Below are 13,164 nucleotides of genomic sequence, written 5' to 3' on the forward strand. Positions count from 1 at the left end.
ACTTAGGCGGGGTTTGATGAGGTTTAGTAAGAGAGGGAAGTTGTCCTCTCGATTTATTGGCCCTTTTGAGATCCTTGAGAAGATTGGCGAGGTTGCCTATCGTTTAGCTTTGCCGCCGCAGTTGTCCGGAGTTCATGACGTGTTTCATGTTAGTATGCTTCGGAAATACGAGCCGAATCCATCGCATGTGTTGGATTAGACCGACTTAGAGGTTAATGAGGATGCCTCGTTTGAGGAGAGACCAGTTCGGGTCTTGGATAGGCGGGATCAAGTCTTGCGAGGCAAGACCATTCCCTTGGTAAACGTTTTGTGGAAACGTCACGGAGTGGAGGTGTCACGACCCAAACCCGCCCCTATGGGTTTAGCACCGTAACCGGCCAGTAATTCGAGATTATCGAAGGCCTGCTTAACAGTAATATAGTAATACAGAGTACAGGGGCATGGCAGAAACCAAAACAGTAAGTGAACAGTGTCCAATGAGCTGTGACAGTCTGTATGCAAAAAGACTTTTCATACATATATACAATCAGTGCAAAATAGTTTGTACAACATTTACAATCATCCAGGTCAGGGACTTAATCCCTATTAAGACAGTACAGTACAGTGTTATCAGTCTATACAATAATACAAAACAGATACAGAGACAGACGGGGGAAATTAAAACACCCATAAGCCATAGCTTGGCAGGCTCAGAACCTCGCAGTGAGGCACAGTGGTTGGCTTGACAAAAAGGGGAGTCTAACTCACGCTCCTAGCTCCGGTCTGGTGGCTGAACACCTACATATATATATAAACAGTGAGCTAAAGCCCAGTGAATAACATAACGCGTAAAGAAGTTAAGAATGAATGTCCTTTCAGTATTGAAAACAGTCAATTGATTAAGTATATTAGTCATTCAGTTATAACAGTCATATGTGGTACATCCATTAGCATAGCAGTACAGTAAACAGTAGGTCTTAAAAGACCGAACAGTCAATGATGGCCATCATATCAGTAAACAGTAGTGGTTCCAACATGGGAATCGACAGAGATCTCTGTAACAGTAGCAGTAGCAGTAGCAGTGACAGTAGTTGCTATGGATGCCACAGTATAGTTCAGAATAGAGGACATACATTCATTCAGTTAACAATATCAATTCAGAAACAGTACAGTTTAACCATTCAGAAGATATTCATATTTGAACATATCTTTACACAGTTGTTACTCACAGAGTTCTGGGCTACAGTTAAGCTAGAGCGCGTCCTCAGATGCCAACCCTACACAGTTTACAAGATGAACACACACTAAGTTCACATTCGGGAAACAAAGACTTAGTCCCTGCTTAGACTCGGTGTGGTTCTACATCTATATCCTCATTAAGATGCCTTAAACTAGGCCTAAGAATGCCTAGGATGAAATGAGGATGCAAAGATGCACTTTAAAACATTTTCAGAAATTTCAGAAAATAGGTGTCCTGCTCGAGCACTCCGCTCGAGCGGACATGCGGACAAAGGTTTCCGCTCGAGCACAGACTTACCCACTCGAGCGTACTGCAAAACAGTCAAAAGTGCTGGATAGGTGAAATTCATGCTCGATTGGGCGCTCGACACCCGCTCGAGCGTAAGACACAAGGTCCCGCTCGAGCGTAAATTACCCCGCTCGAGCTGACTTAAAAACAGTGTAAAGTGCTGGGAGCACGATTTCCACGCTCGAGCGCCAGTCACCCCGCTTGAGCGTGAGTTCAAAATCTGGAATTTCCAGATTTAAACCTCAAGCTCAAATTCAACTTCAAATGTATTAAATTCGATTCCTTTGGGCCCATTTCCTGGAAAACATTTCAAAACTCATAGTTTAACATGATTCAAAGCTCAATTGTAAAAATCAAAGCCCAAAGGTAGTTCAAATAAATCCAATTTCAAAGCTTCAATTACTTGCTCAAATGAGCCAATTCCTTCAAAACCAAGATGAGTCCATGGTCCAATGCAAAAATATGAACATGCATGTACCAAATTCCATGTATTCAACCTCAAAATGCCAGGATATAAGCATGCATGCATGATTTATGCTACAATTCAACACATTAAGCCAATTCTAGACTTGGACCACTCATTAACCATGGACTATGCAAGATATAACTCAATTACACAAATGAGAGGGTGAAACACCAACCTTAAATCTTCAAGCTCAAGAATATAAGCTCAATTTGTAAAGAAACCTTCAATTCTTCAAGTCCTCTATGCCAAACTCTCAAGAACAACTCAATTCCTCTCACTCTCTCACTCTAGTCGGCTAGAACAAGGAAATTGGCTGAGGAAAATGTTGTGTGCTCAAGTGTAAGGCTCAAGTGCATTAACATATTGCCCCACTAGCATGACAAGATGGTAAATAAGACCAACTCTTATAATTTAGCTTTATTTAATCTAATTTAATCGTACCAAATTACTTTTCAGATAAATACACCATAAAATCACATAATTTCTAATGATCATAAATCATTAATCAATTTCAGATTCGGCTGCCGATAAGGCCTTCAATTCGCAATTTAAAACATAAAACATGGACAGATAATTAAACAGTCAAACAGATAGACATACATTTAAACTAGTACATTCAATCAGTCGGTTCAGTATTTCAGTCGATTCAATTACTTATCATAATCAGTCTCAGTTTAACAGTAATCAGTGGGGTTGTCAGTAATCAGTGGTAAGGGTTATTACAGGAGGAAACCACTTGGGAACGCGAGTTGGAGGTCCGAGAGAAATATCCGGATCTATTTGTCAATGTTTGAGCATATATTGTATATTTTGTTGTATTGATAAACTTTCAGAGCATGTACATGTTTGGTTTATGGAGATATTGTGGAGGTATTATGAATTATGCCTTAAGAATGGAAGTTATTTCAACATTGTGTATGTTAAATATGTTATAGAAATGCAAATATGTTGTTGGCATTGGTTATATAATTGAATTTTGACCTATAAGTTGAAGTTGGTAAATTTGAAATGAATGCATGTTAATAATGCACGTTGGAAGTTGTATACTATGAAATGCCTCTTGAATAGAGATGGGATGACCGGTAATGGTCAAGATGTGGAATGTTGAACTATGATGCTATTGAGAATTGAGAAAAACTTATTTTTGAAAAACTTGTACCTAATTTCGGGGACGAAATTCTTTAAAGGAGGGAGGTTATAGCGATCCCGGTCTTTCCCCATTTGGTTATTGTATCCGAACTTAGGTTCCATGGAGCTTGTTGTTGTATATATCTTATTGTCAGCCTTTAATTCCTTATATTTGAGTTATAGGATGTGTTGGGCAGGTTTGTTACAGGATGGGTGTGATTGGGAGTAAATGGTTGCTGCCCAGAATTCTGGTCCTTCGCTCGAGTGAGACTCTTGTCGCTCAAGCGAGCTCTGTGTTTTAGATCCTTCGCTCGAGCCAGGATTCCTTCGCTCGAACGAGAGTTGAGTTTTGTATCTGGTGGCTCGAGCGAGAAGTCCTACGCTCGAGCTTGCGTCTGCGTCTGGTTCTGGACTTGAAGGTTGCAATTCTTCGCTCGAGCGAGCTTTCCTTCGCTCGAGCGAGCGAGGTCTATGTTTTGGGTTTCCTCGCTTGAGCGAGCTTTTCGTCGCTCGAGCGTGCTTCTAGGTTACAGACCTGAAGCTTCGCATTCTTGGCTCGAGCGAGACTTTCTACGCTCGAGCAAGAGTTCTTTGTGTCTGGTCGCTTGAGCGACCAATCATTCGCTCGAGCGAGCCTGTGTTATATCAGTAGACAGCAGCGGGTAAACACTTCACTTTTTCATCTCTTTTGGTTTTAAAACCCTAGATCCGATTCTCCCTCTCTCTCTACACACATTCTCTCTAGGGATTGATCTACTTATAGTGTGTTTCTACCCTAATCCCTTTGTAAGAAAGATAGAGGGTTGTTTGGGCTACGTTTTAATCTGAAAATTTGTGGATTTGGAGCACTTTGGACTTTCACCATCTTCTCCTTTGGTCTCTTCATTTCGAGGTAGGGATATCCTACTCCATCTTATGAGTTTTGTCATAAGTTTTGGGCATTTTGATATGTTGGGGTTGTTGGGTAATTTTTGAAAAAGTTAGGGTTTGATTTGTAATTTATAGAAAAGGGGGTTTTCAAAATGTTAAATCTTATGGGTGTTTGAGACCAACAAAAAATGGAATTAATGTTGTTGTATTGTTGAATTTGAGCCTTTGGGTTGAGATGTGATAATGCCCTAATAATGAACTAAATTAATTTGTATAATTAATTTTGAGAAAATGTGGAAATATGGAATTGAGTTGAGAATAATGAAATTGGGAAATTATGGGATTGATTGGTGTAGTTGAATAAATTAATCACTCACCTATGGAGTAAGTTGATATTATATCTATTTAATGCATTTATTTTCAGTTTAGAAATAACTGTTTTGGGCTATCGGTGGAGGATAGTCTTGATTGTTATAGACACTGTATGTTGATTAGGGAAAACTGAAACTAATCACATTGAATATGTCATTGAATATAACGGTTGGAATAATACATTAAATATGTGTATTGAGTGATCCCTGTATATGATAATTGTTTATATATTTGGAATGTGTGTATTGTGTGGGAGGAGATAGGAGATGTACTCCATGGTTTGAGGGAAGATAGGGGATGGACTCTCAAACCTGTTTGGGAAGAGGTAGGGGATGGATTCCATTAATACAACAAATATGTGTATTAAATTGAAGTATTGATACAGCAAATATGTGTATTTATTGTGAAATATGGAAGTGTTAGTATATGTGTTATAGTCTCACCAAATTGTTTGGCCAGGTTCTGAGCCACGTATATGAAATGATTCGGATAAGTAAAGGAAAATGAAACGTAACATGGACACAAGTGTCATGGAACTGTATTGTGATATAACTGATTTATAAGTGTTAACCATCTATCAAATGCTATTGTTTTAGTCATTGTTTATATTTGGTTTAGTATATCTCTACTTGGCTGTGGCTCACCCTATATGGGATATCATTTTCAGGTCCAGGTGATATGCCACCTCCAAAGACATAGCTTGGAAGGGTTTGGTAGTTGAAGACTCTTTTTGTTGTTTTGTTATCTTTTGTTGTATTACATGTAAATTCAGGCCAAGGGCTTAATATAATATGAGTTAGTACTCTCTTTTGTGTAACCAAGTGTTGGCTTGGAAAGTTGTAAGCCGTTGGACATTTACTTTTGTTGTCAACATGTAATACATTTGTAAGGGCTACTCTGATGAATGGAAAAGTTGTTATTTCTCTTATATCAATGCATGTCAAGAATGTGGGGTTTTATGTATTATTTTGAGAGTGTTATAATACCCCTGGGCCTGGGCCTAATTTTTTAGCCCGTGGGCCGACCCCGCCCTGCCCGAATTTTGGCAGGAGCTCGCGAGGCCCGACATAAGCTGGGCCGGGCCAGATTTACACCCCTATACGCAGGTGAAGTTGAAGAAGCATGGGTTTGATATAAAGTATGTGGCTTCTGTACTTGCGATTGGAACTGAATGAGATATTGGTAAGAATTTCAACTTCTTTGTATTTGAAAATTTCATGCAGAACTAGTGTTTGGGAAGAATTTTCTTGTGATTATGTGTTTTTTTATAAACTGATTGTAAATAGACTAATCAAATACTTATATCAATTCTTTTATACATTATGATCATGGGAACTCCTTTATGGGTTAATTGAGTTAAAACATAATTTTTGGGTGCCTTTATTTGCACACCACATTTCATCCTAAGGCACACTTTTAGTAATTTGATAAATAAAATATTTACTTAATACACACCACAATCTTCCATCTTTACCCTTACTCACATACCTCACGCACAATCTTTGATTTTTACCCTCACTCACTCATACACCCCACCTACCCACGATCTTCCATCTCTCCCCCCCCAGACATTCTCTATTTCATTGTCATCCCAATCTAAACCAGTGGTGAAGACCTAATCTCCTCCAATATCTGTTTCATCAAAGACGTCGCCGGTAGTTCTCGTTGTTGTCATCACAGTTGGAAACAACTCCACATTGAAGAATCAGTAGGTGGGAATTCTCATTTGGCTTAGATTTTAGAATTTTATGTACGTTTTTCCATTGCCATGAGCATTGTATTTGAAATTTCATTTTCCGAACCATTCGACATTGTATTTTCAAACATTAACCATTCGTTCGGATTGTTTTTGTCGAATAATGTAAATTTGTTCGACATTTTAGTGTCGAACATAACTAAACTATTTGAAGGTAGACTGTCGAACATAATCCTATTGTTCGAAATTAGAATGTCGAACATAATCCTATTTCTCAAGTATTAGATACATTTATAAAAGATCATATATTTATCCACGGGAATTGGAAAAATATCCATATCGGATACAAATACAACCCTCATCATAGCCCCACTATTATGATTTATGTGATTTTGGCATCAAAAAACAGATACCCACCAACAGCCATGTAAGATTAAATGCAACATAACTTTTGATCATAATTATGCTATTAACAACAACAGTCAGGGCCTTCAAACTACTTCTAAAGATTCACTACTTTGGAAAAATGAATGCGTAGATGATTGATGTAATAACAAGCAGTCAGTGTCAAACTATTTTTCTTACTTTTTTTTTCTTTTCTTTGCTTGTTGCAACTCTTGGACCATAAGGGGAATCAAGTTTGGGATTTGTTGGTCTGTTTCACTGAGTCATCTTCTTCTTCTTGTTCTTCTTCCTTAAACTTGAAGACAGCAAGATATAAGGCAGGTTCATCTACAAATTCGGTCATCTGGAATGAATGATCAGCAGCAACTTTCTGCAATGTCATCTCATCTGGCAAGTCAGAGATTACCACTTCAGGGAATTGTTGTCTTTGCTTTTCCGCCACCTCCCTCCCTTGGGGATGACTCATCACAATTCTTGCACCTATTCAACCCACCAATGTAAAAGGAAGCAGCAATCATCAATTCAAATCCTGCTTCTACATTTAACTTATTATTTATCAAAATACCAATAAACAGGGCTTCACAGGCACCATCTTCTTATCATAATTTTAAGTGAAAAATGTAAAAGCCGTTTAGCTTTTGAAAATTGGCAATTTGAAAGGATCTGTAATATATTACCGCTATTTTTGGATGGCATGAATCAAAGATACAAGAAATGAGCATCCCAACCAACAATTCCATTATTAGTAGTAATAAGATTCATGGGTTAACACAATTCAAAATGTTTGGTTAAGAATTTATGTAAAAGAATGATTAAAAATTTTGTATGTTGTGGACTCAATACTTGTTTTACTTTTAAATGGTTTCCTCTAGGCTCCAAGAGAAATGTGAGATTCCCACTTACGATGTGTTTAGATCCAGGATTTAGGAAGAGTTTTTTTTTTTTAGGAAAAATAAAAAGAGAAATATAAATGAAATATAAGCTAAATTTTTTTTCACATGTTCCTTCGATTTTCTTTTCCCACTACAAATCTCTCCCAAAATGTAAAATCACCCTTAGTACGGTAATCTCAATCCGCCTTGAGAAGCTAATTAGGAATCACATTCCAATCTTAAACAATCCAAACAGTAGTGAAGAGATGCGATACAGTGACGTTAGATAAAAGTGTTAGGGAAAGGAACAGACCTAAATTGACGTGGGTTAGTGTAGTAAATAGAGATATAAATGTCCTTAACTTGACTAATGAAACGGCCTTAAGATAGAGTCGAGTGGAGAAGAAGGATTTATATAGCCGATCCCATTTGATGGGACTTAAGACTTGATTTGGTTTAGTTTGGTTTGGTTTGGTTTGGTTTAGAATGAGATTCCCATTCTACCTCTCCATTCCCATCATCCAAATCCAAAGATGGTTGGGTTGAAATTAGAAGGGAAACTATTGAGATAAGATGCAAGTAGTATTTATATCTAATAACACTATTAGAATTTAAGAGTCTGAATAGTATACAACAAATAGCAGTATGAAAATCTGATTTGTTTGTCAGTTCAAATATGGGTACTCAACAGAGGGGATTTTTAAAAGAATTTAGGGATTAAGGTGGTTGAGAAACCAGGCGTATATTTAGGTGCTTGTATGGATTTCACTGGGAGAAAGCAGTAGATATCTAGTAGGATTTTGCATAAGTACAAGTCTAAGTTACAAGGATAAAAATGTGGTCTTCTCTCTTTTGCGGGTAGATGTGTACCAGCTAAGCACTCACTTCTCTCGATCCCATCGTACTTACTTTCTGTCTTTAAGGCCCCTGATTATTTTATAAAGCAAGTGCGAAAGTGTGGTTAGTCAATTTTTGTGGAAAGGTGAGGAAGGCAAAGGTATGCATTGGAAATCTTGGGGTAGCCTATGTGCCTAAGTCATTGGGGGGATTGAGTTTTAGGGACCCAGGGAAATTTAATCAAGCCTTTTGGCAAAGATAGCTTGGCGAATTATTCATGAGCCAAATTCACTTATTAGTAAAGTTCTTTTGGCTAAATATTGTGCAAACAATAATTTTTTGGATGTTGAGCCAAAGAATGCGTGTTCATGGGGATGGAGACGTATATTATGGGGTAGAGATTTGCTTAAAACAGGTCTTTCTGGGAGAGTGGGGGATGGAAAACAAATATACCCCTTTGAAGATCAATGGATACCAACTTTAAAAATTGATCTCCCAGGTCAGGGTGTTGGGCCGGTTTTCAGCCCGTTCCACGTTTCTCATTTGATAAATGATGACTGAAAGGAATGGCAGGAACCATTGGTCAGATTACTTTTTCCTCCATTAATGGTAAGTCATATTCTTAACATTTATATACCACGAGAAGAAATTCCTGATTTGATTATTTGGGCAACAAATAGGAATGATGTCTATTAAGTGAAATCGGATTATTTTAAAACATTGGATTTGAATAGGGGACAGGAGAGTCTTGAGAGGGAAGATAATGTATGGTATTGGAAAAAACTTTGGAAGCTTCACTTACCTCCTAAGTGGACTTTGTTTATTTGGAAACTATTACATCGAATTTTGCTGTTCGAGTATCATTATAAACAAGAGGAATTTTAATTGATCCGGTTTGCCCAAGATGTTTAGAGGATGAAGAATCTTTAGAACATCTTTGTTTTCAATGTCCTTTGTCTAAATGCATATGGCATGGATCTAGGTTGGGTTTGAACTTTGATGTGGGGATAGAATTATCATTGGAGGGATGGTTGAAACAATGGTTCAGAACTGCACCAAACGAGGAAGCCATCTTGGAATCGGTTAAAATTCTTTTGGGAAATTTGGATTCATAGGAATAGGGCGGCTTTTGACCAAATTATAGAGGACCCCTCCTTGGTTATTCGCTTTATTTGTGCTGTAGATTGGTCCACGCAAAGGGATACAGCTAAAGTACTAATGGCAAATCAAGATCTAGCTTCCAAGAATGGGGGTAATTCTAAATTGCAACAGTTTATAATGACAAACAATGTGAATTGGGTTCCACAGATAGCCAGGAGCTAGTTAGACAATTAAACAATGTTGTTTGGCAGATTGGCAAATTAAAAATATCCTAGTAGATATTCTGTTTGTTTATAAGTCTTTTGATTATGTATGTATTACTAAGGTAGCCAGATAAGTGGTGCAAGTTGCGATTTGGGTATTCACCAAGTTGAGTTGAGTATTCGATTGGATTTGATTGGAATAAAATAAAAGTTAAAAAATAAAATGAAAATGGATAGTAATAAAAGTAGGCAAATAAATTACCTGGCAAACAATGTTTGGCAAGTGATTGAAAAAGGAGATGAAGTTGAAAGGGCAAAGCAGGGAGGAAGTAAAGAAAGAAAACATCAAAAGGTGCCCATTTATGTGGTACATAAATCAGCTCTCCCTGCCAGCATTTAACAGTGTCATATTTCTCTTTGATACTGGCTAACACCAATAAGGAGTCATGGACAACCAGCAATAGTTGCAAAGGAGGTGATGAATCCACTAATTGCTCCACAAATCCTTGAGAACCAATCCAAACCAAAACCCTCGAACTTTCCTCAATCTCTCCCGCCGAGATTATCCGATTAGCGTCAGAATTCGTATCAAGAAATGACCAATCTTTCTCCACAAAATCTTCCAAAGAGATTGCTCCCTCATTCGAAGGACCTGTAGCAGTAGCAGCAGCAGCAGCAACGGAAGAAAGACGATGATAGTGTGAAGAAGAAACGATTGAAGTCGAAATGGAACGAGAAGAAGAAGAAGAAGAAGAGAGCCACAGATGATCTTTGTTATTAGATTGAGGATGCAGATGAGGAGGACGAAACAGGGGAGAGTGTGGTAAGATAATAGAATTCATTATTGACTTTTAAAAACCCTAGCATCAATATTTTGGGTTTAGGGTGAACCACTTTTATTGCCCATGGATGGTGTTGGGTTGGAGTAGGTTTTGTATACTCCCTCGTTCCAAAATAATCATCCTTTTTAGGAAATTTAATTTTTTTTTTATAGGATAATTATTATATTTTTAAAAAAATATATTTTTAAATTATCTTTTAATATTATATATATATTTTTTTGAAAATATCAATATCAAGATTATACTTTTTATGTTGTTAATGAATTTAAAAGAATAGTAAAATAAAAAATTTATATTATTTTTATATACCCTTTGAAAAGGTGCTAATATTTTGGAATAATAAAAAATAGAATAAATAATTAATATTTTGAGATGGCAGAAATACATAATGTGACACATTCCAAACACCTAAGATAAATGCAGTACATTTTATTGTCAAATTTAATTATAATAGTGAAAAATATCACATCATATATACCTCATTTATATAAAAAAATTACTTTTTGAGTTGAGTATATATACAAAGAAGTTATTTATTGACTAGTGTTTCAAGTATTATGATTGGTAGAGAATGAGAGACTTATGGTTTTATATAGTGTGATTGAAAAATATAAAGGGATATGGAGAATGATGATTAGTAAAGGAATATTGACATGTGGTATTCTAGGAATACTCTATAATTTTTTATATATACGGATTGTCTTTGTTTTGAAAATTAATTTCTCACTTCAACTTTTTAATCGGATAACAAATGATTCATTATATTAATAAATTATTTAATTAATTAATATATTTTAATGATATTATAAATGTATTTTAATTAACAATTTATATAATTTTATTGTTATATAAGAGAGTAGTTAAAAATTTTATTTTTTCTATTAATTCTGTTAAATAAAAAAAATCTAACAGTGACGTATTTGTAATTTTTGAAATTACAAAGACAATTTATATTTTAAGTAAACCTCAAGAGATTATTTGTAATTTACCCAACGATGTTTTAGCATTTTTCAAGTAATTAATAAAGAATGTTTCTATTAGCACTCCAGTTAATTCTTTGTACCTCTCATTTTTTCGGACTTCCACTTATAAAATTCAAAATCTTAAAAATTTCTAAGAACTCCCACTCCCTAAATAATGTCAAAATTATCATTCTAAAAACATTACACCCACCAAAATGCACACACCCTTAAAAACCCTTCATTTTTCAAAACCCTTAACTATTGAACTCTTACTGTTAAACTCAAGCTTCCTCTCATTGTCAACTATTGAACTCTCATTGCTGAACTCTAACTTTCTCTCATTGTCAACGTTTGATCTCTAATTTTATCTCATTGTCAACTATTGATCTCTTACTGTTGAACTGTAGTTTCCTTTCACCATTAAACTCAAGCTTACTCTTACCGTTGACATAGTTCCACCGTCAATCTCTGTTATAGGCGGTCTCTTATAGCTGACTTCTTTTCGCCATCAATCTATCTCACAACCAATCTCCCACCATTGATCTATCACTACTGACTTTTCTCTGTCGTCAATCTCTCTGCTTCCATGTTTGGACCTGTGCTGATAAACAAATTACTTATATTTGGACCTGTGTGATCAAACAATTTGTACATATTTGGACCTATATTACCAAAATTATAAAAACATAATCTGTGAACATGAACATCAAAATTTAACAAACAATGATAAATATGCATCAATCAATTTGATTAACAAATAAAACTAAAGTTAATCGCATAACCAAAACATAAGTATGCATTAAGGTTACATCGAAAGTGCCGACCATATGAATAAAAAAATTCAAATCCAAAGTGCCGAACAAATGAATAATGTACAATTAGACGTTGCCAAACTAATACCTTTAATTCAACCATGTCTTTTTATTTGTTTGACATATGTTCCGGTTCAATACTGAAAAAAGGTCAAGCTGTTTCACCTGTTTTTTTTTTTTTAATATTTTTGAAAAAACTTATCATTATAAGGTCAACCTCCTTCGAATTGCAAATATCATCCAAGCTGTGAACCTCTTCTGAGCTTATTTTGTGATGCTCCATTCGTCTCATGGTATTGGGGTTGCTAGAAAAACTTTCACTCATCGCCATTGTCAAGAAGTGTATACTGTGGAATAGTTGTTGTTGTTGTCATTAAAAGTTGTCACAAGACCAACCTTCGGATGATTTTGAGGGTGTGTAGGTTCTAAGGATTTTGAAGTGTGTGGATGGTGATGGGGGTAGATGCTTTCATAAACCCTATGCTGCGATTTAGTGGATGAGTGGGTTTAATTATGAGATGAGGGTCCCAAATAATTCATGCCATTTTTAGTAATTTTATTTGAAATTATTATTGTAATTAAAAAAATAAAAAAATGAGGGGTTCAAATTATTAATTGGGGTGCTAATAGTAACCATCTAAATAAATAATGTGGTACTTACGTGTAGGTCTTAATAAGTGAACTTATTGTCTAATAGGTGCTATATAAAAAATTTGTCATAAAAAAAGTCACTAATTGTAAGTTTTAGTGACAATTTATAAAAATCATGACAAAAAAGTAACTAATTATTAATTTTTAACGACATATATAAAAAATTGATACAAAAAAATTATTTTTAACGACAATTTTATCCAGACTTATTTTCAATAGGATTTGATGGGAATTAAGTCCAACTATTAGGACCTATTGGTAGTTTACCCATAAATAATGGTCCTCTATCTTTTAATAGGGTTTATTACACTTTCCACTCCTATAGTTTGGCCTAAATTTCACTTTAGCCCCAATAATGTAATTTGAACAATTTGGTCCATTCACTAAAAGTATAATTTCAATTTGGTCATTTTGTCCAATTTTTTATTAATTTTGTCTAC

At 35.6% G+C, this 13,164-nt stretch overlaps 1 protein-coding gene across 1 annotated transcript; it reads right to left on the reverse strand.

Annotated features, from left to right (window-relative positions):
• Positions 1-6,329: 6,329 nt before the first annotated feature.
• On the reverse strand, positions 6,330-10,406 carry LOC114275126 (uncharacterized). Its single transcript, XM_028217120.2, has 2 exons — positions 9,720-10,406; positions 6,330-6,924 (listed from the first exon to the last, which is right to left on the reverse strand). The coding sequence occupies exons 1-2, from the start codon at positions 10,297-10,299 to the stop codon at positions 6,674-6,676; spliced, it is 831 nt and encodes a 276-aa protein (XP_028072921.2). The 5' UTR covers positions 10,300-10,406; the 3' UTR covers positions 6,330-6,673.
• Positions 10,407-13,164: the final 2,758 nt, after the last annotated feature.

The sequence above is a fragment of the Camellia sinensis genome, unplaced genomic scaffold (assembly GCF_055761805.1).
Source record: "Camellia sinensis isolate YWXY unplaced genomic scaffold, ASM5576180v1 Unanchor1, whole genome shotgun sequence".
NCBI lineage: Eukaryota > Viridiplantae > Streptophyta > Magnoliopsida > Ericales > Theaceae > Camellia > Camellia sinensis.

Bases quoted from the DNA above. Each gene is read 5' to 3' on its own strand.
- LOC114275126 (XM_028217120.2), bottom strand. From the start codon at position 10,299: ATGAATTCTATTATCTTACCACACTCTCCCCTGTTTCGTCCTCCTCAT. The intron at 6,925-9,719 runs GTAATTTATTTG...TGGGTTGAATAG, and splicing joins TGCCAAACATTGTTTGCCAG to GTGCAAGAATTGTGATGAGT.